Source organism: Zootoca vivipara, chromosome 14 (genome assembly GCF_965207765.1).
Source record: "Zootoca vivipara chromosome 14, rZooViv2.hap1.1, whole genome shotgun sequence".
In the NCBI taxonomy this organism is placed as follows: domain Eukaryota; kingdom Metazoa; phylum Chordata; class Lepidosauria; order Squamata; family Lacertidae; genus Zootoca; species Zootoca vivipara.
The window spans coordinates 5,511,024-5,535,740 of NC_142597.1; the positions used below are offsets into that span (position 1 = coordinate 5,511,024).

The following is a 24,717-nucleotide window of genomic DNA, read 5'->3' on the forward strand; positions in this document are numbered from 1 at the left end:
CCTTCCAGATTTTAGACAGGACATTCCCAGTTTCATCTGCAGATTCCAGGAATTGAACCTAAGACCATCTGCTACTGAACTTGGCTTCTTCCCTCAGGGGTGTACCTAGGGTTTGGTTAGGTAGGCCCCCGCCAAGGGCGCAATCCCTGGAGGGTGCAAAATCACCCCTCTCCATTCTGGTTCAGTGGCTAGGAGCCCTCCTGCCCGCTTGCACACACCTCTGCTGATTGGGGAGGGGGGGCACCAATACATCTTGTCAACTCTGCCTTCCCTAAAGGATCATAAGAGGCAGAGCTGAGATGTGGGCTTCCCTTTAAGATCCAGCATAAAACAGTGGGCTGTTGGAAGAGGAATGTCCCTCTTTCGCCAGTCCACTCACTTGCATGTTATTTTGCATACTCGCCTACGTGGAATTCCTGCTCATCTAAATCTACCAGATGTACTACTGAGTCAAATTATTGGTCCAGTTTTGCAGTGCCCCCTACTCTGATTGGCAGAGTCTCTCCACGGTCTCTGGTCATGACTCTTTCCTAATCTCACTTGAGATGCTTTTAGCTAGAAATGCTGGCAAATAAACATGGGGCCTTCTAGATGCAAAGCATGTGCCTTGCACGCCCTTCCCCCCCCCAACCCAGCTGACTCAAGTTTGTTCTGTCTGGCTTCACAATAAGAATATATTGTATACTCCTGTCATCTGTCATCATAATGAATGGAAATTATTGCTTTTATGGGATTAACTCATGCAAATTAGCTGTGACATTCCTGCTTGTGGTAGTGTTCATTCATTGGAGATACATTTGTCAAAGTGGCTTATGGAGTAAGAGACCTGCTGCTTTTAAGGTGTCACAAAGATCTTTGGGGGCTGTCACACAGCAGTTTATAGTGGACACTTGATGCTGCTCATGCCTGCAGGTTTTGTGTGTCGTCCACACAACATGGTCACATATTATTTTCCTGTTTTATTGGTATTCATCATTTCCATGGGGAAAGTGTGCAGAGCAAAAATGTGTGGATTCTTTTCTTCCCAACAGTGGGCTAGTTTCTCCACCTGCTTTCCCTTTCTAGTGTCCAGGCAAGCAGGAGGCATTGGAGTTCAAGGTCACAATCGAGCCCGGCAAAAAAAGATTCTCAAAGAGAGTACAAAGTGGGGCCAGTGAAGGATGTAGTTTAGGAGCCCTGGGTGTGGCTGGGAAAGGTGTCTGGTCTAGTGAGATTCTTGAGGGTCAGTGAGAGAGAGGCCTGGTGGCCCCTGGGCCTCAGGTTCCCCATCCGTATTTTTGTGTTAAAGGCAAATATTGCATGTGAACTGTTACATGCCCAATGGCTTTGTCTGAATCCTGAATAACTCCTCAGATATTCCTGCCAAGAAAAAAAAAGATTGCATTCATTTTTCCTTTGCTGAAGAGTGGAGTCCCCTGTCTGTTTCCCCTGCCCCTTCTTACTCCATGTCTCTTAAGCGCATTGTGATAACACAACCAACATGAAGCCTGTGTGCATTGTCTGCCGATATGCGTGTGTCTGCTCCTGTAGTTGAAATGCCTCTCAAAAACCTTTCCAGTGCTATTTTCCTAGCTAAAGTAATTTTATGGATTGCTTTACTGTCGGGATTCTGCTGGGGCCCTTCCCTAGATGAGCCTGTGGGGTGGCTTGCCAATTAGCACAGAGGGAAACAGCAGCTTATGCTTTCACGTTGCATCAAGCTTTTTGCATCTGGTCATGGTGATAGGATTTATTATGCCTTCTTGCTTCTGTCCAGGAAGAAAGATTACTGAGGGTGGAAGCCTCTTTTTGATAGGGGGACGGTATAAACAAAGATTATGGTGTCATGTCAGGCTAGATAAGGCGCTGCGTCTTTTTTCAACAGCTCCAAAACGGAATCTTGAGCTTGTTTCTCTTGCAGGATATCGTAGGAGGAGCAGAATCCCATGGATTTTGCAGTCCATTGCTGAATCCAGTAACAGCTGGCATGCAGGATAGGAAGGGCATTGGAAAATATACCCCCTGCGGCCAACAGGAAGCGGTACCACTGAGATTTGGTTCAAAATTAATTTGAGGTCTGAATTTCAACAGTAGAAGTCATTTTGAAAAGAGGGTTGCAGCTAGCTTGGTGGTTGCGGGGAGAGGGAGTTAAACTATTTTATGCAGCAGAACAAGAAATTGGTGCTTGTTGTTGAACTATAGTTTCTACCAACCCCACCCAACATAGCTAATGGTCAGGGAAGATGGGAGTTGTAGCCTAGCGGCATCAGAAAGCTAAAAATGGGGTAGGGCCAGTGAGTAGTGTTTAGGATGCAGAATGTCTCCAGTTCAGTTCCTGGCATCTACAGGTAGGGCTGGAAATGTCCGCTGCCTGAAACCCTAAAAAGCAACTGCCAGCTTTCAGTGCTCCTAATGAGGCACCTGAATTTTAAAGAAGAAAAGCACACCCATAAAAAAATCATATTTAATTGTGTGACTTGATTTCATAAGCAACTGCATTTACCATGTTCATTATTCAAGCCTGCCATATAGTCATTAACAGGGGCTAACAGGCTTGTTGAATGAAATTGCCTTGTGGATGGCGAATTCTTTGCTTAGCTGAAGACTAAAGAGTGCTAAAATGGCATTATTGCCAGCCTCTTTCCAACAGACGTATGTGGATGGCTGACCTAGATATTTCTCCCTTCCTTCTCCCCCTCCCCACATACTCTGACAAGAAGGATTTGGCATCTTTTCTAGGGAAGCAACCACTGTTTAAGTGCTCTGTGCAATCACATTTTAATCTCAAAATGCCACAAAATGGCCCAGATCAATGCAAGCTTCTTTCATGCTGGAGGGTAAACAACATTCTGATGGACTTGATTCATCCTCTTCCCCTTTTGCTTTTAGGTTAGTATTGCTCTGTTCAAACTCACAACATTTATGTCTCTTTCTGGATAACATCTGTACTTAGTTTGTAATAACAAAGGTGTGAGGATATAAGGTTGCCTGGAAATAATTTGTCCTGGCATGCATATTATCTTACGGTTTGGACTCTGGAAATGTTCTATGTGGCTGTGGTGACCAGAGCAGGCAGAAAATTGGTGGGAGGTGTGTTTATGAAGAATTTTTTTCTCTAATTCAGAGTGAGGGCAGGAAACACCACCCTCACTCTGATTTGGTTGATGATGTGAAGCCAGATCTGATTGGCTTTCTTGCACCAAGTTGTCCGTCATGCAGCAAACATGAGCTCTAATCTCCTGAGGCACATAACTTGTCTGTTTAAAAACACAAAAACCAACAAAAATAATTGCACCACAGCAAAAAGGTATGAAAACCAGCATGCTGTGGGTGATCATTTGGAGAACATTTCAGAACCCTGGAAATGTCCAGTCCATTACAATTCTCAGCCCTGCAATTAGAGGGTGGCCCTTTTTACTGTGATCTTCTCTTCCACAGCTGACTTGCAATCTGATGAAAAGGACAGTCCATTACAGTGGTGCCTCGCTTAACGAATGCCCTGCTTAACGAAATTTCCGCTTGACGAAAGGATTTATCAAGCGGAGGTTGCCTCGCTAGACGAATTTGTTTTATGAAAAATTCGTCTAGCGAATCGCGGTTTCCCATAGGAATGCATTGAAATTCAATTACTGTAATGCGTTCCTATGGGCAAAAAAAAAATTCAAAGAAAATTCAATGCATTCCTATAAGAAAAGACCCGTGGAACGAATTAAATTGGTCTAGCGAGGCACCACTGTATTTGGAATCTGGATCTTATTGGCCACCCAGGCTGAACTCACATGGTATTGGACCCCAGTATTTCCCCAACAGGATGATGGGAGATTAGGAAGAACAGGGAATTCCAGACACAACAAAGGGCAGAATACCGTAGTTCCTGGCAGTGGTTATCTTGCTTTAATATACAACACTGCACTCTGGGAGGTGCAGCTATGTGCCACCAGTTGATAGTGATTGAACTCCTTACATGAGCAGAAGAAGCTGCCTTACATCAGACTGAACTATTTGCCCATCTAGGTCTGTGTTTATGCCAACTGGTAGCAATCAAGCATTTCAAGAAGAGAAGTACCTTCCACCACTTGCTCCCTGATCCTTTTTAGTTGGAGGTGCTGTGGACTGAACCTGGGTGGGACCTTCTGCATACAAAGCATATACTGTACTCTGCTGTTGTGTTATGGTCCCTCCCTAGAGGGAGAAGCATTGTGTTAGTTCAAGAACAAAATGGCAGAATTTGGAAGATCTACACCAGGCATCCCCAAACTGCGGCCCTCCAGATGTTTTGGCCTACAACTCCCATGATCCCTAGCTAACAGGACCAGTGGTCAGGTATGATGGGAATTGTAGTCCAAAACATCTGGAGGGCCGAAGTTTGGGGATGCCAGATCTACACAGATGGAACCCAACTTCTGGAAATAAGAAAGTTTAGCTTTCCCTGGGGCAACACTGGGGCTTTTTGAAAAATGTAATGAAAGAGTGAACTTCAGAAAATGAATGGTTGTTGCCTAGAGACAATGGTTCTTTTGGGTCAACACAGCAGTGGTTGGTGAGCACATACTGTGGTTGCTAGGCACCCACAAAACACACATCCACACACACACCGAATCATCAGAATAGGTGCTTAGGAGTTGCTCAGGGCTGCTCAGTCACTACCCTCTTAGAAGTGTCTGTGTGCCTGAGCACCATAGCATGAAAGCCAATTCTTGCTCCTTGTCTCCTTCAAGCATACTCATTATTAAATTGGCTTAACTTTGATCCAGGGTTTAGTTGCCAGTTCCTAGGAACATAGGAACATAGACCACACCAGACCATCACTCAGAGTTGTCCACACTTGATCAGCTGTGGCTCTCTAGGGCTTCTGAGCAGGGTCTCTCCCAATCAATACTTCCAATGTAGGCAGCAAGAATGAATCTGTGATTTCTCTGTATTATGGCTATTTTTATCATTTCTGGGTATTTGGAAAGAGTAACTAATGGTTGCCTTTTGGATGTACACTCCTATTTGATGCTTTTGGACCCGGATCTTTTTATTCATTTTTTTATTTGGGAATTGATGCGGCAAATGAAATGTCAGTGGCTCTGTGCACAGCAGTTGTTTATATCTCTCATTATAGCGATCACCATTCTTAGACTAGCATGCATCATCTGGCTCCCTACTCACTTTCCTTTAATCTCATCCATTTTGTTTTGGAAAGAGAGACCGATTCATTGAATCTAGCAGACAGAAAACAACATATAACATCATTTGTCTCCTTGGATTCATTTAGAATCGAGAAGTAAACAAGACATTGTTGCATTTGCAATTTAGTTTAGCAGTTGTCCCCGAGTGGAATATTGCTCTTTTCCTAATTTGCATCCATTCCAAGTCAGTTACTTAAATATTTGATTCTCAAAGGAAGCTTTTGTTTTAGTCTTAGCTTGGAAAGGAATTTTAGTTGCAAATGATTCCCAGGCTAAGCACACACTTCCTTTTTTCTCTTCTTTTCTATGGGTCAGTGGTGACATAACATTGGAGATCTTTTACCCATAGAAGTGGTGCTGTAACCATAGAAGTCATACATGCTTCCTGCTCCAAGCCTCTCCGGCACATATCTCCCTTTGCAAACCTTAATCACAGTAAAGCATGACATTGATTACCATCAAGGGAAGATTCCCGACTGGCTGTAATTGCTGTTTACAACTTAGCACTTTGTTTTGGCATCGCCAATCTCATTTCCTTCCTCTCCTCTTTCCCTGCATGCTTCTTTCCTTGTGTGTTGTGTCACCAAAGCCACCCATGGTTAATGCTAATGGGACTGTTTTAAAGCAGGACTTGAGGCTGGTTAGTGAACCCTGGTTAAGAGGGAAGCTGGTTAGTAGGAACCACAGCAACTTATGATTCTGCTTTCTTCTATTAGCCTGTTTAAGCTAAGTGGCCTGGTTAACACATCAGTGGTAAGCCATGGTTTATGTAGCTTAACTGATTGGTTTGTGTAGCTTACTACACAGCCAACTAATTATGGTTTGTTTATGGTTTATGAACCAGAAGATGAAAATGTTGTTTTAATTTGGTAAATGATTCTTTGCTTGAGTAAACAATGGTTTCTTGTAACCTGTGACATTATCCTTTTTTGTTTTGGTGCCATGTCCCCACATGCTTGCCAGGCTACAGAGAAGAGAGGCAAGAAGAGTTAGAAAATGAAACCAACACTGAGCAAACAAACAAACAAACAAACAAAAACAAACAGTGCCTTGGCTACTCATCTGTTAGACCGATTTCTGGTGTATTATTGTTTGTGAATTCAGCCATCATGTGTGTGCCATTTCTCAGCCTGGGCCCATTAGCCATTGTTAAGAGAATTTCAATGTTATGTCTGTTTTGTCACTATGAAACCGAGAAGAGGTTTCTCAGGACTTGGGCAATACTTTGCCTTTCAGTATTTGCCAGATGCAATAAAATGTTTGTTCTATTTTATGAAAAGCAGCAGTCTATTTTAATAAAACAGTTAAACAAGCCACACTAAGGAACCCGTTGGGTGGGATGTCTCACTAAAGGATTCCTCGCCTCTTGAAAAATGCATGACTTTTGCTTTATTATTATTATTATTATTATTATTATTATTATTATTATTATTATTATTATTATACTGCCCTTCATCTGAATGCTTTTGCCAGCTTGTGAAGAGAGAGTGAGGAAGGGGAAAAACCTGAATGTGACCACCTGTCAAAAAAGGTACTGCTGGAGGATGAGTGGGCAAGGAGCAACAGTGGCAGCTCTCTGCTTGCCAAGAATAAAAGGTCTAACAGCTCCAGCTGCAACTGCTTGAAACAATAGCTGCTGCAATCTCCAAGAGGCTTCTGTGCTTCTAGAGCCTACCATCACTGGAAACTTCCTAAATCAGTGGTGTTAAGTGTGAGATGTGGTTTTAATAAAAGTCCCACCCCACAAAGTTTGCTGAGCACTGAGTATGCCTATTCTATAACAGCAACTCCAAATTCATGTGTAGGGAGGAAGCTGGCCAGCTCCCACTGCTAACTCTAATTACATTCTTAAATGAAATGGCTTGCAAGAGGAAATTCACTTTGGTAGAGTTCCCACAATTTCATCACATGCAGGCCGACCTAATGCTGTTGAGATTAAGCCACATTACCCAGATGTGTTAGAACATACAATTGTTATTTAATATTTCACTTGGGAGGCAAAGATGTCCAGTAAGAGTTTTTTTGTGTATCCCTTTTTTAAAAGATTTCTGTGTTATAAAAGACTTTTGACTTATGATCAGCTCTTGCTAGTTTGATTTTGTGTGCATAAAACAGTAAGCGTTTCTATAGTGAGCGGAAAGTTTGATGCAACCCTTAAGCAAAGTTTTTAATTAACATAAGCAGTTTTCCTGCTGTTGAGTATTATTCCCTAACTCAAATAATGAAGGAAACTTCCTATATGCTTTTAATGATTAGCCAGACCTTTGTGTGTGAGAGTGTAAAGTTTAGGGGAGCAGGGAAGAGAGAGCTTTCCCTATGTGCAGATAATTGTTATAGTGTCTATTAATAGTTATGCCAGGAAAAAGTGGCTGAATAAAGCACAAACTGTTCATTTGCACAGCCAGGATGTTTTTTACACACACACGTGCACAAAGATGGCAGTGCAGTATAATAGCAGGAAACGATAAAATGCTTCTTCCTTGCCTATTCCCCGCTCCCCATCTGTCTATGTTGATTTCACTTTTTTATGCATGCAGGGCTTTTACTATCAAAGGGGAGGGTTTTTCCTGCATAGGATGTTCTCATACTCTTTATTTATTTACCGTATATAATTTATACAATGCTTGACTGTAAAAACAAACCACAAAGCAGTGTACAAGAGGAATAAAAAAATAAAATTGTCAGTAAAAACAGTTCAAAACAACGATTTGAAATTTTTTAAAAAAAGTTAAAATGGGTGATACACTTAAAAAAAATATTAAGATACCAATCAACATTCTGCATGTCTGTGTAGGCTTGTCTTAACAAAAAATATTTTTAACAGGGTCCGAAAGGAGTACAACAAAGGTGTTTGCCTGATGTCAACAGGCAGCAAGTTCAAAAGTATAGGTGATGCCACACTAAAAATATCAATTTCTTATGAATGCAGAATGGGCATTATGTGGCTCCTGTAACAGTGCCAGTTGTGCAGATTGAAGCGGTTAAGTGGGCATATGTGGGGTAAGGCGATCTCTCAGATAAACCCCCAGATGATAGATAGATAGATAGTAGTATCTATCTATCTATCTATCTATCTATCTATCTATCTATCTATCTATCTATCTATCTATGGATGACTTTCCTGTTACACAATCCTGGTGGAGCCCCATTCAAATAAAATAACTCCAATAGATAGAGTGTCATTGTCCTGGCGGCTAAGTTTAGGTTCATCCAGGTCAGCTTGACTCCCTCTGTGCCAGGAGCAGATTGAGCCAATTCTAGACAGTGGGTGTTGCAAATACACTAGAGTTGTTTGTCTTGATTTAGGGACTGCTAAACATTTTCTTTCAATGAGTGACCTGATACTGGGGTTCCCTTCGCTTTTGATTGGCTCCTGCAGAACACGGCTCATCAGTTAAGTTGGAGCTGTCAGAGTTGGCTGTCAGAGTATTCACTATTTTGCACCTCAGAAATACCAGTGGCTGTAACCCCAATTTTGGCTGAAAACATGTCCGATGCAGGAGATCTGTATGTTCTTCTTGTGTGCCCTATGCCTAAGAGACATCTTGTTCTTTTGCTCTGTAAGGCCCCACCTGCCCTATACATTTATAGCAGTACCATACTGCTTTAAACAGCCATGACTTCCTGCAAAAATCCTGGGAACTGTAGTTAGTTAGCAGTGCTCAGAGTTGTTGAAACACCCCTTTTTTCTGCTCGGAGAGCTACAATTCCCAGAATTCCTCACGGCTGCCATGTAGAAGATAGAACAAGCTTGTTTTATGCTGCTCCAGAGGGTAGTAACTGAACCTCTGGATTCAAATTATAAGAGAGGAGATTCCAAGGAAATATTAGGAAGAACTTTCAGAGGGTAAGAGCTGTTTGACGGTGGAAGGTGTCATTGGAGGTTGGTTGGCTAGAATCATAGAATCATAGAATCATAGAATCATAGAGTTGGAAGAGACCACAAGGGCCATCCAGTCCAACCCCCTGCCAAGCAGGAAACGCCATCAAAGCATTCTTGACATATGCCTGTCAAGCCTCTGCTTAAAGACCTCCAAAGAAGGAGACTCCACCACACTCCTTGGTAGCAAATTCCACTGCCGAACAGCTCTTACTGTCAGGAAGTTCTTCCTAATGTTTAGGTGGAATCTTCTTTCTTGTAGTTTGAATCCATTGCTCCGTGTCCACTTCTCTGGAGCAGCAGAAAACAATATTTCTCCCTCCTCCATATGACATCCTTTCATATATTTGAACATGGCTATCATGTCACCCCTTAACCTTCTCTTCTCCAGGCTAAACATACCCAGCTCCCTAAGCCGTTCCTCATAAGGCATCGTTTCCAGGCCTTTGACCATTTTGGTTGCCCTCCTCTGGACACGTTCCAATTTGTCAGTATCCTTCTTGAACTGTGGTGCCCAGAACTGGACACAGTACTCCAGGTGAGGTCTGACCAGAGCAGAATACAGTGGTACTATTACTTCCCTAGATCTAGATGCTATACTCCTATTGATGCAGCCCAGAATTGCATGGGCTTTTTTAGCTGCTGCATCACACTGTTGACTCATGTCAAGTTTGTGGTCTACCAAGACTCCTAGATCCTTTTCACATGTACTGCTCTCAAGCCAGGTGTCACCCATCCCATGCTAGCAGAGATCTGTATTGCAGGGGCTTGGACTAGATGACCATGGGGACCCTTCCAACTCTACAATTCCGTGATTGTAGTTAGGTGCTGTATAAATGGTTAAAATCTGAGGTTTTCAACCTTTTTGAGTCCACAGCTCCCTTAACCAACTCCATTCTTTTTGTAGCAGCCCTGTGGGGCTCAGGATCCCAGTTGTATCACCTCTTACCTGCAGAGCTGGCAGCCTCTCATCCTTTTTCGAATATCTTCCCTTTTGGAGCATCCCCTCAACCTCCTCTCCTCTCCCCTCGCCTTAGGAGTCCTATGAGCTGCCCCCCCCCCCGCCTCAAAGAGAGGTGCCTCCTCACACTGTCCCACAGGGGCCTGGGAAGCACCTATTGGCCAGCTCCAGAGGTACCATTCACCCGGGTTGCTGCAACAGAGAGGCAAGAGGGCATCCAAGGAGGGAGGGAAGAGGGACGGAGGCTAGTGTACCATGGCACACTGGTTGAAAAACACCGGTTTAAATAATAAAAATTAAAAGAACATAAATGTTTTGAGGAAAAGTTGGTCTTTCCTTTCAAATGCACCCATGTTTACCAGTGTGGTGAACTTCCCATTATTTTCTAAACATTCTTGGTAGAATCTTATTCTTGGATTTTGCTTGCTCCCTTTATGAATGGCTACTGCCTTATGAAAGGTTTCTTTCAACTCTATTTTTGTTTGGTATTTGGGAGTTTTTAGAGGGGAGGGGCTGAAATAAATCTGATAATGCAGAGTCTTTTGCAGTTCCCTGTCGGATACATTAATGGTGCTTATCTCCCCCAACCAGTTTTTTTTTTTAATAAAAAAAGAAGGCACATAATGTTTTCAGTGTGGCTTGGTGCATAAAACCTCACTGATAAGCAAACAGTGATTAGCCTTGTTGTCTAGCTTTGGCTTATTGTCTGTTTGTTTTTATTTTGAGCTGATGAATTTGCTCAGGGGGAGAAGGAGGGCGGGGGGAACGAGACAAAGGCAGCAATCAAGAAACAAGCCAGGGTTGGGAGGAAGAATGCTGGAGGTTGTGATTGGAGGTTTGCTTTGGGAATTGGGGTTGAAAGTTACATGTGCACACACACACACATCATGGTTTGTGATATATTGCCAGGTCAAAAGTTACGAAACTGATATCACAATATGGATTTCAAACCATTTTGGATGATATATTGCCCAGCCCTACTTCTGAGTTCAGGATACAAGGTAGTAGTAGAAGGGTGGGACCTGCAAAGAGCAGAGGCATGACCACCATGGATCACGGCCATCCAGAACAGTTGGTTCTGGGACCTACTGACAATATTTGCTGGATCCATTTAGACAGGGCTTTTATTCAGCTGGAACTCACAGGAGTTCAGTTCTGGCGGCTCTCAGGTGGGTCCCATTGCCATTCTGAGCGAACGAGGGAGGCGTTCATAGTGAGTTCTGGCAACTCTTTTTCTAGAAAAATAGCACTGCGTTTAGAGTTTCTGAATGCCATTTTGCTATCATTTGGCTGCTTTTGTACATGTAAAATACTTGGTGGGCCTTGGTGGCTGCTGTTTCCAGTACTGTAGTGTTTGATTTGCATAATACCCTGAGCTATTTTTGCAAATAGTGTGTTATTTATCATGAGCAGCTGTCAGCTTCCAGATGAGAATTAATAAGTGGTGCCAGTCTTGGCTTAGTGCAGCCTTGAACTGTCAAAGTGCTGAAAGGGAATTGCAGAAAATGGGGAGACAGTGTTGCTTTCATGTGCCACGTTCCTAATCCTGAACCAGACTTCCTTTTCCATTTGTACCACAACCACTTCTGCTTTTCTTATCCTCATGATGTAGCCTGCTCTGATACATTGGTGGGCATTTGGACTGAGTAAACCCTAGCTGCTTTCACATGGGATTGCGGAGAATGTGTCTTTTGTTTTTGCTTTTAGTTTTGGACTTGAAATTTGGGAAGGAACCATTTTGATTGATGAGTTTCCAGGAACGTGATGATTGCAGTTTGGCCCAATTCATTTCAAATTTTGTGGCTATCTTCGGGGGTAACTCTTTTAATATATTCAAAGCAGAACTGAGGGATCCTTTGGGGTTCCAGAAGTTGTTGGACTACAATTCCCATCATCCCTCAGCATTGGTCTTGCTGGCTGGTGCAGATGGGAGCTGAAGTCCAACAACATCTGGAGAGTCCCACCTCTGATTCAAAGTATGTCTAGAGCGCCTTTCAGATCCTTTTCCAAACAGTGTGATGGTGGCAGGAGGACTGCACCTACCGCTTGTCAAATTGTCACAAACACTGTCTGCTGCACCGACCCTGCTCTCAACTTTTGCATGTCAAACCAGATGTCTGAAAAGCAGTCCCCCATTTCTGATCTGTGGCACTGTACACGGAGTGTGGCAATATTACGTGCAAGGCAGGGTTTTCTGCTCTGCATGTGTGGTGAAGGTCTGGAAGGCACTTAAAACAGCCTCCTATACTTTCGCAAAGTAATGTTGCTGCAAGCCTTGAAATGTGTTGGAGGGACCAGCAAAATAATTTGCAGCGCGCCTTTTGGGGTTTCTTCTCTCTCCCCACTTCAACAGCATGTCAGATATACCAGAAAAATAGATTAAAAAAAAATTAAACTCCACTTTATAGTGATGTGACTCGAAAAACAAATGACAATATATTTTTCAAGATTTTGGTTGTATCACGAAAGGATTTCCAAACCTGCATGTGAAGGGGATTTTCTTGTACTGTCTGCATTTCTCCCATCTCTGCACACATTGCAGTGTGCAGGGGATGGTCTGGTCCATTTCCAAGGCAATGCATGAGCAGCAAGGGTTCCCAAATGCCCTTCCCACCTTGCCACTGGCGAGTGAATCTTTTGCTGTTAAGCATTTGTTTTTAGATTGTTGTTGGTGGTGAACTTATAAAATGTTTTCAGCTGCTTTGAGCATTAGTGATGAAAGAATTAAAAAACAAACAAACCCATGAGCATGCATTCATTTTTGCCAATGTTTGTGTTTTTTTATTTTATTTCTTCAGTTGATCACGTTGTTCCTGAGCCAGGCACCAGTTTGCTTTCTGCATTTGACCAATGGCGAGAGTGGGCAGACAGCAAGTCCTGCTGCGATTACTCTTTGCATGTGGACATCACGGAGTGGCATAAAGGAGTTCAGGAGGAGATGGAAGCCTTGGTTAAGGATCACGGTAAGCTGGAGGAGTCTTTTTTTTAGTGCTTGCTCAGTTCTTTAGTTTCTGAGGCAAATCACAAAGGCACAAAACCATCTGCATGCTAGCTGCAACTTTGAATTCTGCTTTCCACTTAGAAGTCATACCTGGTATTGCTGCACAGGGCATAGAGATGATTTATTTAAATAATGTATCTGTCATTTGCCCATTCTCAGTGTATGTAAATCTCCCAGGCTTATGTAAATATCCCAAGCATAAGGCACATCAATGAGAGCAATAGCAACAGCCTTTAAACACACTACACAATTAATTTGGTAAAAACTCCAAGTGAGTCAGCTGCCAGATGTCATCCAGAATGAATAAACCCAGGAAGCTGATTTAGGCCAAGGCAGACCTGTGGCACAACTAGCTCAGTATGGCCAACAGTGACTGGCAGTGGCTCTCCAGGGTTGAAGGCAGGAGCTTTTCCCAGCCTTGCCTGGAGGCGCCAGGGATTGAACCTTGGTGCCTATACATGCAGAGCATGTGCTCTACCACTGCTGTGGCCCTTCTGTTTTCTGTCCAGAGAGGGAATAGTAGCTCCTGGCCTCGCCACAAAGCCACCATTCTCATACCCTATGACTGCTCTCGTGGTGCATGTGGGATTGTGTTCCTGCAATCATAAGTAATGAGGACGTGCAGATAGGCAAATCTGATCTGCGTTTGTTTGTTTAAAAACTTTGCCCTCGGCTCTTCGAGCAATAGGGTTTCCAGAGTGGCTTCCAGATAAATTAAAAAGAAAAAGAAAAGAAAAAACAGCCCACCCAATTGGACTTTCCATCTAAAAACACAACAAAGAAAAAAGGGAGGAGGGAGGAGCAAAAAAAAGCAAATTTTGACACCAGGTCTTAAATCCAGGGTTACATAACTGGCTTGTTGTGTGGTGTTTGGGTTCTCTATCAGACTGTATGGTACATTGGGGCTTAACACAGGTTATAGATATGACCCAGTGTGGTTGTCCATATGTTCACAACTAAATAGAATTCTGATGGATTTTAAATTTCCTTCCCTCTCTTGCTTCTGATAGGAGTGAATTCTTTCTTGGTGTATATGGCTTTTAAGGATCACTTCCAACTCACAGATTCTCAGGTAGGATACCTTCTTGGTTTACATTATAGCCGATCCAAAATATTTGGCCCAGATTTTTTGGACATTCCTTGGATGCAGGGCAAAAATATCCCTGACAGTTTTTCAAGGAAATATGGATTTGAGGTAGGGTGGGGGCTAAGACCTTTTGATGGGAGGTTCTTACCTTAATACAAAGTGGCTGAGTGTCCCGTCCCCCCACTGTTTTCAAAAACCAGGAGTGAGGAACTTGTGACCCTCCAGATGTTGGGAGTTCCAACTACCATCGGCCCCAGCTAGCATGCCAGGGGATGGCAGTGACTATGGAAGCTGTAAACTGGAAACATACATACATTTAAATCTCTTCTAGATTTTCAAACTCTGTATACTGTGTGAAGCTCATTGTGCTCTTAGTTTACTTTGTGGAGAGCAGCTGGCCCAGCCCAGCCAATACAGTTGGAGGCCAAGGTTCAAATCCTTGCTCACCTGTCGCTCTTTCTGGGCAGCCTTGGGGTAGCTTAACCCACCCTGAAGGGTTGTCAGATGAGGATAAATTGACAGAATCCTTGTCTATGCTCTCCTGGGCTGGAGGGAGATGTAGAAACGAGATAGATAGCTGCTCAGTTGTTATGGCTGTACGGAATCTTTTTGTGTTAACTTCTCAGAATTCCATGGATGGGTTGAGGTACAGTGGTACCTCGACTTACGAACGGCTCGACAACCGAATTTTTCGACTTACGAATGGGGCAAATGGCCGCACGCTTACGAATTTCTCGACATCCGAACGGAAACCGCGGCGGTTTTAGATAGGGTTTTTCCGACTTAAGAATTTTTAGATGGGGTTGCTTCGACTTACAATTTTTTCCGTTTCCAATGCATTCTGTGAGGGGGAAAGAGTACAGAGAGCCCCCTCCCATCCTGAGGAGCAGCTCCTCCACCAGCAGTAGCGCCAGCGGGGAGGGGGAAGAGTCCAAGGAGGAAGGAGGAGACTGGGCTCTGGCAGCATAGGAGAGCCCCTGCTGCACGTGGGAGAGGAAGAGAGAGAGGGGGAAGAGGGGGAGAAGGAAAACAGGGAAAGGAGACCCTTTTCCCCTCCGGTTCCGGAATTACGCAGGAGGAAACGCGGGAGGAGATTTGGCATGCCCAGACTCTTATGTTGGAAGAAGACGTGGAGCGCGCCATTCCAGGGTTCTGGTTCAGACTAAGCAGATGTATCCTGTATAGCTCTAGCACTGTAAATAGCCTGCACTTAATAAAAGCATGAAAAGGCAAAGGTGTGGAGAGTCGTTACTCTAGAGTAGTCGCAACGCAGCGCCCGTGACACATTCCTATGGGAAATCGCGTTTCAAATGGCGCTTTTCGGCTTACGAATTTTTCGGCCTACAAAGGTGCCTTCGGAACAGATTAAATTCGTAAGTCGAGGCACCACTGTAGCTGGAAAACTCATTCCCTGAGTCCTGGAATGGGAGGGTGAGTTTTAGAGATGTTGGAAACGTAATTTAGAAAAGCCAGCACCCTTTCTTGTCTGCCTCCCTAGATATACGAGGTCCTGAGTGTGATCCGTGACATTGGGGCCATAGCCCAAGTTCATGCTGAAAATGGAGACATCATTGCTGAGGTAAGCAGAGTTTCCTGATCACGAGAAGTAATGAGCTTTCTTCTGGCGTTCTGAAAGGGAGTTTGCTCAGCAATAGTGATGGCTTTTCCCCATTGGGACTGGGGCCAGAGCCGGCAGCAAGTGGAGCCAACTTAATTCTAGTTTTGTCCCCATCCTCCTCCCCACTGAATTCTACAAGGGCAAGGAGGAGGAAGATGGCAGAGACTGGCACCCCCTAGACTGGTTGTTAGTAAGATGGGGAATGGGGCTGTATCCCATTTTCTCAAATGGACCAGGTTCCACTGTCAATGGGCAAGATGGCAGGTCGGGGGAGACACCATGGAGACAAGCAAATTAGCCTCAGGACTTTGGGAGACGTCCTTGACACATGTTAGTAAAAGACATTTAATCTTTCCTCCTTTCCATTTTGCTTTAGGAACAGCAGAGGATCCTGGAACTGGGCATCACCGGCCCCGAGGGGCATGTTTTGAGCAGGCCTGAAGAGGTGATGTATAGTTTTGGCTTACTCCTCTGCCTCAATTGCATTTCATGGTGCCAGTAGCAGGGATGCAGAATACTGCCTCCCACATTGAGGAGTTTGCATTCTACACGTGGCAGCCACATGTATGGCAGAGGTGGTCAGATGGCACAGAGGCCCCGATGGGGTAGCGGTCAGTTCCTAGAATCATAGAGTTGGAAGGGACCCTGAGGATCATCTAGTCCAACCCCCGCAATACAGGAATATGCAGCTGTCCTACGGGGATGGAACCTGCAACCTTGGTGTTATCAGCACCACGCTCTAACCAGCTGAGCTATCCACCTCTTCAACTGAAAGGCAGTTGTTGTAGATCTTGTTAGCCTGGATGAAGGAATAGAGAGAAGTGTGTGTGTCTGTTTAGAAACTAGTCCACTGCACAGAGGAAACATTTATATTTGTTGCTCTGCCCGCTTTTTCCTGTGGCCGTTCCCACCCCAGCACATGGCACCCAGAAGGGAATGCAGTCTTCAGGCAAAACATGGTTCCCCAAACCTCCTGTAGGAGGTGGTTAGCTAGGCATCTGGGTCAGCGAGCTTGCCAAAATGTATATTGGTGTCACAAAAGCAAGTTGCTCGAGAGGGAAAATCAAGCATCAAGATCTCATCAGGACACGGAGGATCTGACATGAGGGGAGGGGGTGCGGAGGGGCACCAGGCAGAATTTTGGCTCACGTTTGCAGTCTGTGCTACTTGGACCCATTGTGAGTGGGGTGTGTGTGTGCGTGAAGAAACCTCTAAAGGAGAAGGCAGCAACAATGTCAGTGATGGGTAGAAGGGAAGCCACATTTCTGCGAGGGTAGGGAGCTGAAAGCTGCAGGAGTGTTGCTGATTTCTTCTGAGGAGCAGTGGAACACGAGATGGGAAGATTGAGGAGGCAGCATGCAGTGGTGAGGTAAGGGAAGAATGATCAGGTCCACACCCACCCCCCCACCCCAGAATGATTGCAAGATTCCCCTTACTTTCCTAATGCTTTCCGAATCCACTTCATGGGACAAATGGAGTTTTATATTTGCATCACAGGAAACGAGGAACTGGGGCCATGCTGTTGAACAGAATGGTCCAGGCACAGGGAATGTTCTTCAGCTTAAGATCCACATTTCCATCTGGGCAATCTTCTTTTGGGGTGGGTGGGGAAGGGGAGGGGGCACATGCTAGTACTGGGTGGGACCAGGGGTCAAAATGGGTGGAAAATGAAAGCAGATTTTACCTTTGTACAGTAGGCTAGTTTCTACTTACACCCCCTGCCATTCTCCATCCAGGCAAGCAAGAGGCATGATCAAAGCTCTTGCAGGTGAAAAGCATCCAAGGCGAGAATATGAAGCAGGGGTGTTGAGGGGTGTTGCCTGGGGGGGGGGACAGGCCTGGAGGTTCCTCAGGATCTTCACCCCTGGTGCATTGCCCAATGCATTTGCAAAGCTTTGTCCACACCAGATGCTATCTGTCTGTCTACCTATCTAATTTCCAAATGGCACTTTCATATAAAATATCTTAGAGCAGTATACAAGCTGAAAAACACAGTAAAAACAATAATCATTGCCATCTGTCGGTCTTGAGAGATAATGGAGTGCGCCTCTGGGAATGAGGTCAAACCACTGGAGAATCACCGTGCCTCCTGTGGCTGCAGAGACCGGTGACTTGAATTGCTGCCTGAAGTGGTCTCTCTAGGATACAGAATTAGAACTTATCCCTGCAGACAAACAAACAAATATACATACATGCATGCATATGGGTAAAAGCTGGTTGGCAAAAGAACTCAGGTTTGAAATTCCTGTCTGAATGAGACAGTTTTTAGAAGAAGTCTGAAAACGAGCAGGGATGATTCCTGGCAAACCTCTGTTGGCAAAGAGGTCCACATCAAAGGCTCAGCCTCTGGTAAAAGCCCATCCAAACTTCAGGGGCATGTAGGACCACTGAAAGTGGCCCATCAGAAGACTTCACTGGTTGAGGTGGAACATAAGGAATTGGACAGTCCTAAAGGTACTTTGGGCCCAGGCTAAATTAACACCATGGTCAGTGGTCAGGGTTGATGGGAGTTGTAGTTTAGCAACCACTGGTGGACTGCAGTTTCCCCATTCCAGCTCCATAGCTTTGCCTGGAAAAAGAGGGAGGAAAAGGACAGCAAAATAGTCAGCAAGGAACACAGAAGTGCAAAGTGGGTTAAGATGTTTGGCAGTGATCCATGTGACTATATTCATCCAGGCGGAAAGCACAACTTGCATTGGCCGGGGATTTGAAAGGTGACATTTTGCAGCCCTGGCCTCCCCACCCACACGGAAAAGGACACAGTGAGGTTTTAATGTGGGCTTTTAGTAATGGTTTGTTTGCCTCCAGCAGTGAGTCAGAAATACTTGCAGCGGCCCAAGAGGCTTTCTAAAATTTTGGAAGGGCGGAGGTAAATGCAAATGAAGGGGGGCTTTGTAACATTATGCATGGTTAGGAGAAAGTGGATAGAGCAGAGCCCCTCCCCCCCCGGCTGCATAATATTAGACCAAGATCCTCCGGCAAAGCTGAATAGTGGGAGATTCAGACAAGCAGAGGGAAGTCATTATTCACACAGCACATCATTAAAGTATGGAATTTGCTTCTAGAAAATGTGGTAATAGCCATCGACCAGAGGCGTAGCATGGGGGAGGCCAGGGAGAACCTGGGAGACTCCCATCAGCCACACCCAGCATGGATTATGGGAGTTGTAGCCCGACATGCATTGAGACAACAGTCTTAACAACTACAATTCCCAGGGTTCTTTGGAAACACCACAACATTTAATCCAATTTGTTTGTAGTCTCCACATGCCACTTGTTTTGTGCCATTAATTTCTTCTTTTTAGGGTTTCGTTTTCCAAAGGGAAATAATAATTGAAACCTTAGCTGGGGGGTGCAGTGGCAAGGGTTGGCTTATTACTAGGAAAGATTTGTGTGTCTTCCCCTCCCCACCGTAGGTGGAGGCTGAAGCTGTGAACCGGGCTATAACCATTGCTAACCAAACCAACTGCCCCTTATATGTCAGCAAGGTGATGGGCAAAAGTGCAGCTGAAGTTATTGCCCAGGCCAGGAAAAAGGGTAAGTGCTTGATGGAAAAATCCTGTTGACTCTTCCACTCTTTTGTTTTCTTGGCAGTGCTGTATGGATACATTTGCGTTCTCTGTCCAATCTGGATTTTAACTTCCTGAGCATTTAGTTTTTTTCTGATGAGCTTGTTCTATAGGCCAAATAGCTTGTTTGGGACTGGGGCTGTTCCACCACTTGCACAGTTGCCTTGGTGACACAAGTTTTGCAAGTATGAAAAGCATGATCTCTTTAACTATGTCATAGACCTTTGACTGTCAAACTCTTTTGACAAGAGCCAGTGTGGCATAGTGTTGGAGTAGGACCTGGGAGACCAGGGTTCAAATCCCCACACAACTATGAAGCTCTCTGTTTGGCTTAGAGCAAGTCACTCTGTCTCAGCCTAGCCTACCTCACAGGGTTGTTGTAGGGAACAGCCACGTGTTTGCCACCTTGAGCCAAGTGGAGGAAAGGTGGGATGTATAAATAAAATTGATCCTTCCTCCAAAACCACTCCTCTACATTTCTTTCTGAAATCCTTTCAGTCTTTCAGCTGCTGAAAAAATCCACTCATTTTTCCAGATGTGGTTGCAGCAGGCAAGAGAAATAGCATTTTAAAATTTTACCCACCCCCCACCCCCAAATCAGTAACTGTTGAAGATGTAGTCTGGGTTGGTTTGGCATTCTCAAATGGCAAGCAAAGGGTAGCCTTGCTCATACATTAGTTGCATGTAAGGCATTCATGTGTTGAAGCACGAGTAGACCTGTGGTGTTTCCATGCAGTGTCCCGACCCTTTTGCCTCCACGTTGAGCAAGAATGTCTGAAAAGGTGCCCCTACATATGAACAACTGAAGATGGATTGGGGCTCCATGTGGTTGGGACATCCATTCAGTTGGTTGCCCCCGTCACATTGAGGCCTTGCACACGAGTAGCTGCTCATGGATAAGAGTTTCTTTTTACATGTTGTGTAAAAAGAACATGTATAAACAATAATAAATAATTTATTATTTACTAAATAAATAAATTTAATATAAATAATTTAATATATTTATAAAAATTTAATAATAATGATTATGATGATGATGATGTTGTGCTCTCAGGCATGGAGAGCTGTGCTCTACCACAGAGATACCATGTGCAGGTGTCATACTGTCATACAGGTGACTAAGCATGGGGATGGAATTCGATCCAATTCATATTTAAAAGATGAACCTACCCAAGCCCCTCTTTCTGAAACAATACATGAGCTGAAACAGATATCCCGCAAAATTCACACATCTCTGAATTTTGCAATGCAGTTCTCCAGGCTCAAAAATGCATCTATATTAAGACTAATGTAGTCTTAATATAGTCTCTGTCCCAGCTCCTGCCAACCTAGCAGTACGAAAGCATGTCAAAATGCAAGTAGATAAATAGGAACCGCTACAGCGGGAAGGTAAACGGCGTTTCCGTGTGCTGCTCTGGTTCGCCAGAAGTGGCTTTGTCATGCTGGCCACATGACCTGGAAGCTCTACGCCGGCTCCCTCGGCCAATAATACGAGATGAGCGTGCAACCCCAGAGTCGGTCATGACTGGACCTAATGGTCAGGGGTCCCTTTACCTTTTTTATTAAGACTAAGTGTACACAAGAATGCATAAAATAACATTTAAAAATGCACCATATTGGGGGGAAGGGCTTTAAGATGTGCATATTAGGAAACATCTGCACCAAAATGCTGATGAATTTTCATTATTAGTATTTTTATTTGTGTGTACTGACCTGTAGAAGTAGAGAACTGACTTTAAGTATGGAAAAACAGCTGAAATCGACCTCCTTGCCCATCCCTACATGTGACTAGCACTGGTGCTGTGCAGAGATGCTAGCTGGTTGACTTGATGAGTGCAGAATTCTCTCCCAACCGGATGAGGTTTTTTTTTTACTTCAAATCCTTTCTCTGCATTCTAGCCTTCAGGGAATTGCTGTTCAAATGGCGTCAAGAGCTCCCATTTCCCCCCTCCCCCTCTCTTTTATTGCTAAAGCCTTATAAGTTTCTATTTAAAGCATCTGAGATACGGGTTGTTGTTTTTTAACAAAGATACCCGCCTTTCTTTCCCTCCTGCCCTCCCTCTATGTATGGAGAATGTGGATTGAGTGTGACACAGTCTAAATAAACCCAAATTAATGAGATCACTTTTCCATCTCTGTTGGTGCAGCCAGTATAAGCCTGAGAATGTTTATTCACATCTCAGCAGAGCTCGATTGCTAAAGCTCAAATGTAAGTCAGGTTACACTGCCAGAAGGATATCCCCTTACACACACACACACACACACACACACACACACACACACACACACACAGCAGCTTTCCTCAAAAACTAGTTGCATGGCGCTCGCACTCTGTGCATGCTTAAATGCATACTTTAAATTCTTTAAATGCTTCCAATTCTAAGCTGAATTGCACTATAAACAGGTCGGAAGGCTAATCTCTTTTGCTGTGGGCTTGTTGGGGTTTTTTTAATGGGTGGGGGAGAGGGAAATGCCTGTTTCCTTTCGAAAGACCTGCTTTCATGTGGACTAGAAACCTGGACAAACTCTCCTGGGCGCAAGCTACTAGCCCACCTCAATCCCTGACTGGATATTCTTGGGCTTGCAAGTTCTATTTGAAGCAATGGGCAGAGGGCAGCAGCGGTGCTCGTGTTTACTTGTCTCCAGATTGAGCGAGGATCCTGTTTTGCGCATCAGATTCTGTTTCAGGGTCCTCCTCCTCCTCCTCGTCACCCATCCCTGGTTGCCAATAATGTATTTTGGTATTTGTTGGAAGCCGCCCAGAGTGGCGGGGTATAAATAATAAAATAAATAAATAAATTAATAAATTAATAATAATAATAATAATAATAATAATAATAATAATAATAAGTCTTGCCAAAGGCTGCAGGGATTTTGTGCCCCCCCCGCCTACACCCCAGTGGGGGCCTTCCTCAACCCCCCCCCCCCAGCTATGGCCCTGACCGAAAGAAGAAACAAATGCCTTTACTAGCCAGTGGGAAATGGTTAGAAAGGGCTGCTCAAATGTCGATAGTATTTTAGTTATTCATTACCAAATGAATAACTAAAACGAATAACTAAAATAATAGCTTGCCTTTTGCACCCAATGAGCTCAAAGCAGCATGCAGCATGTCCTCCCTGTTCCCTGTTTTTTTCTCACAACCACCCTGTGGAGTTGGTCCGGCTGTGAGATCTTGTGTGACCGACCCAAGGTGTAACCCAGCGGAGTGTCTGGCTTTGTCGTGGGTCCCATGGCTGTGGTGATTTGAACCTGGCTCCCTGGTCTTACTTCAGCACTCTTAACTGCTACACCAGGCTGGCTCTCCCAGCAAGGATCTTAAGGCAGTAGGCAGATAGATAAGAGAGGACGAGGCCTTTCAGGCACATTTAGAAACAGATTATTTTCAAACCACGTTAAACAGTGTTAACAAATGCAATGACTTGTACAAAGGAAGGCATGAAGAGAGGCAGAGAGAGGGAGAATGAAAGCTGCGAGGGAGATCAAAGCTGGGGGGACACCTCAACTTTGACCTCCAGGTGTCGAAAGGTGAAGCTGTTGCTTTGAAGCAGGAGCTTTTCTTTAGCTTAGATTCCCTGGGGTTACAGTTCTCAAAACACAGGAGAGTTTTTCATAGAGTGTGGGTTTTTTAAAATGTATTTTTATTTTAAAAAGTTCTTGGTTTACAAAAGTATGAGCAGTGTCTCTCTTTTCCAAGTAACATTTTCACAGATCAGTGTTTTTAACAGTTCCCAGGTTTCTTTGGAGAAAACCTTGATGGTTACAGTGGTATAATACTGTGTTAAGTGTAAGGTGCCTCACGGGCAGCAGATTCAGCATGGAGGAAAGAAAACCCTCTTTTTCTCACAGCATGATTCCTTTATGAGAGGTGAGGAGCCAATGGCCCTCCAGATTCCAACAGCCATAGGCCCCAGCCAGCTTGGGCTATAGTCAGGGAAGATGGGAGTTGTAGTCCAACACGACCTCTGGAAGGCAACAAGGGCCTCATTCTTGATCTGTGGAACTCACTGCCACAGGATATGGTGATGTGAAAAGATCCTGAAAAGCTGCTGCCAGCCAGAATAGACAATACCAGGCTAGATGGAGCAATGGTATGGCTCGGTATGACAGCCATGTTGCCAGTCTTTCAGACATCTCTTCCTTAGAGCATGCAGAAAATATGCATAGTATTCTGCAACAATTACATCTCTCCTGTTTCTGTCATCCCGCTCTGCAGGCACTGTGGTGTATGGTGAGCCCATAACAGCAAGTTTGGGCACTGATGGGTCCCACTACTGGAGTAAAAACTGGGCCAAAGCAGCTGCTTTTGTCACCTCTCCACCCCTGAGCCCTGACCCAACTACTCCAGACTTTCTCAATTCTCTGCTGTCCTGGTAAGTAGAAGGAAAGTTCCTGAGATGGGTGTATTTAAAAAGGGAAATTCTGTGCTATCTGAATTCTGTGACCTGTATGAATTAGGACTGAACCAAAACTTTGCGTTCTAATAAAACTCTCACCACAACCTCCCCCTTTTGACAATAATTCAAGGAAAGTAGAAACATTTGCCCATGCTGAGTGGAGGCAGAAAGCATTGCTCTCACTCTGATTTGTCTTCACAACATAATTATATAGCTGGATCTGGTTGGCTAACTTGCCACTGCAATGCTCTCACACAGGCTGTGTGATTCCTGACAGGCTAGTTCACACAAGGAAGAATAACACTGTTTTAAAAAGAGAAGAAGGCACTGCCCAAGAGGAAGCAAAAAAGTGCAAAGACATACAAGATTTTGATTGTCATTCAGTTTTTCAATCCCTCCTCATCTCCCTTTTTGTGCAGAAAAGGTTTACCCGCTAAAATATTGCAGAGCCCCACAAATTATGCAAAAGTTCCTATATTTTTGCATTATGTGTTCATGGGAGCCAGCATGATGTTGATTATTGTTGTAGCCCAACAACATTCGGAATCCAAGGTTGGGGGAGGCTGCTGTTTTCCCTTCCAGGATTTAATTAAACTTCTGTTCAAACAGGTTATACAATTATCACCAACTCCACCCCATTGGGCAACCTGTGGCCACTTTCTCCCTCTTTTAACTGCCAGCGTTCACACAGGGATTGCGCACTCATTACCTCTGGGTGGTTTCCCCCCCTTTCTCCAGGTTTTTGATGTCTTCCTTTTCTGGAGCATCGAGCATTGGTAGAGAAAGCATGATGTGAAGGCAGATAAGACAATTACAGTGTTAAGCCTATGGGCAGGGCCTGCCTTTGATCTTCCTTGCACAGTGTGGACTGGAAAGTACTTGAGAACAGCGTGTCTTGGCTGAAACAGCGATCCAATTGCTGCTATGAAGGAAGCTGATAATGCTTAACAATTTCCCCCAGATTTTTTTCCCCATTCTGTACCAACTGCCCCCAATTTTCCATTGTAAAATTTTCTTTCGAGGGGAGGTTGAGGAGGAGTCCAAGACTTGCTGT

The 24,717-nt window shown here is 44.4% G+C and overlaps 1 protein-coding gene across 2 annotated transcripts in view; it reads left to right on the forward strand.

Moving 5' to 3' along the window:
- The window catches only part of DPYSL2 (dihydropyrimidinase like 2), a 53,721-nt gene that overhangs the window by 20,949 nt on the left and 8,055 nt on the right, over positions 1–24,717 (forward strand). For both annotated transcript variants that reach the window (XM_035139242.3, XM_035139241.3), the window contains exons 4-9: positions 12,793–12,957; positions 14,006–14,067; positions 15,581–15,661; positions 16,077–16,145; positions 19,116–19,236; positions 23,483–23,639. In XM_035139242.3, the coding sequence (XP_034995133.2) occupies positions 12,793–12,957; positions 14,006–14,067; positions 15,581–15,661; positions 16,077–16,145; positions 19,116–19,236; positions 23,483–23,639 (655 nt within the window). The remainder of the gene's footprint in view (positions 1–12,792; positions 12,958–14,005; positions 14,068–15,580; positions 15,662–16,076; positions 16,146–19,115; positions 19,237–23,482; positions 23,640–24,717) is intronic.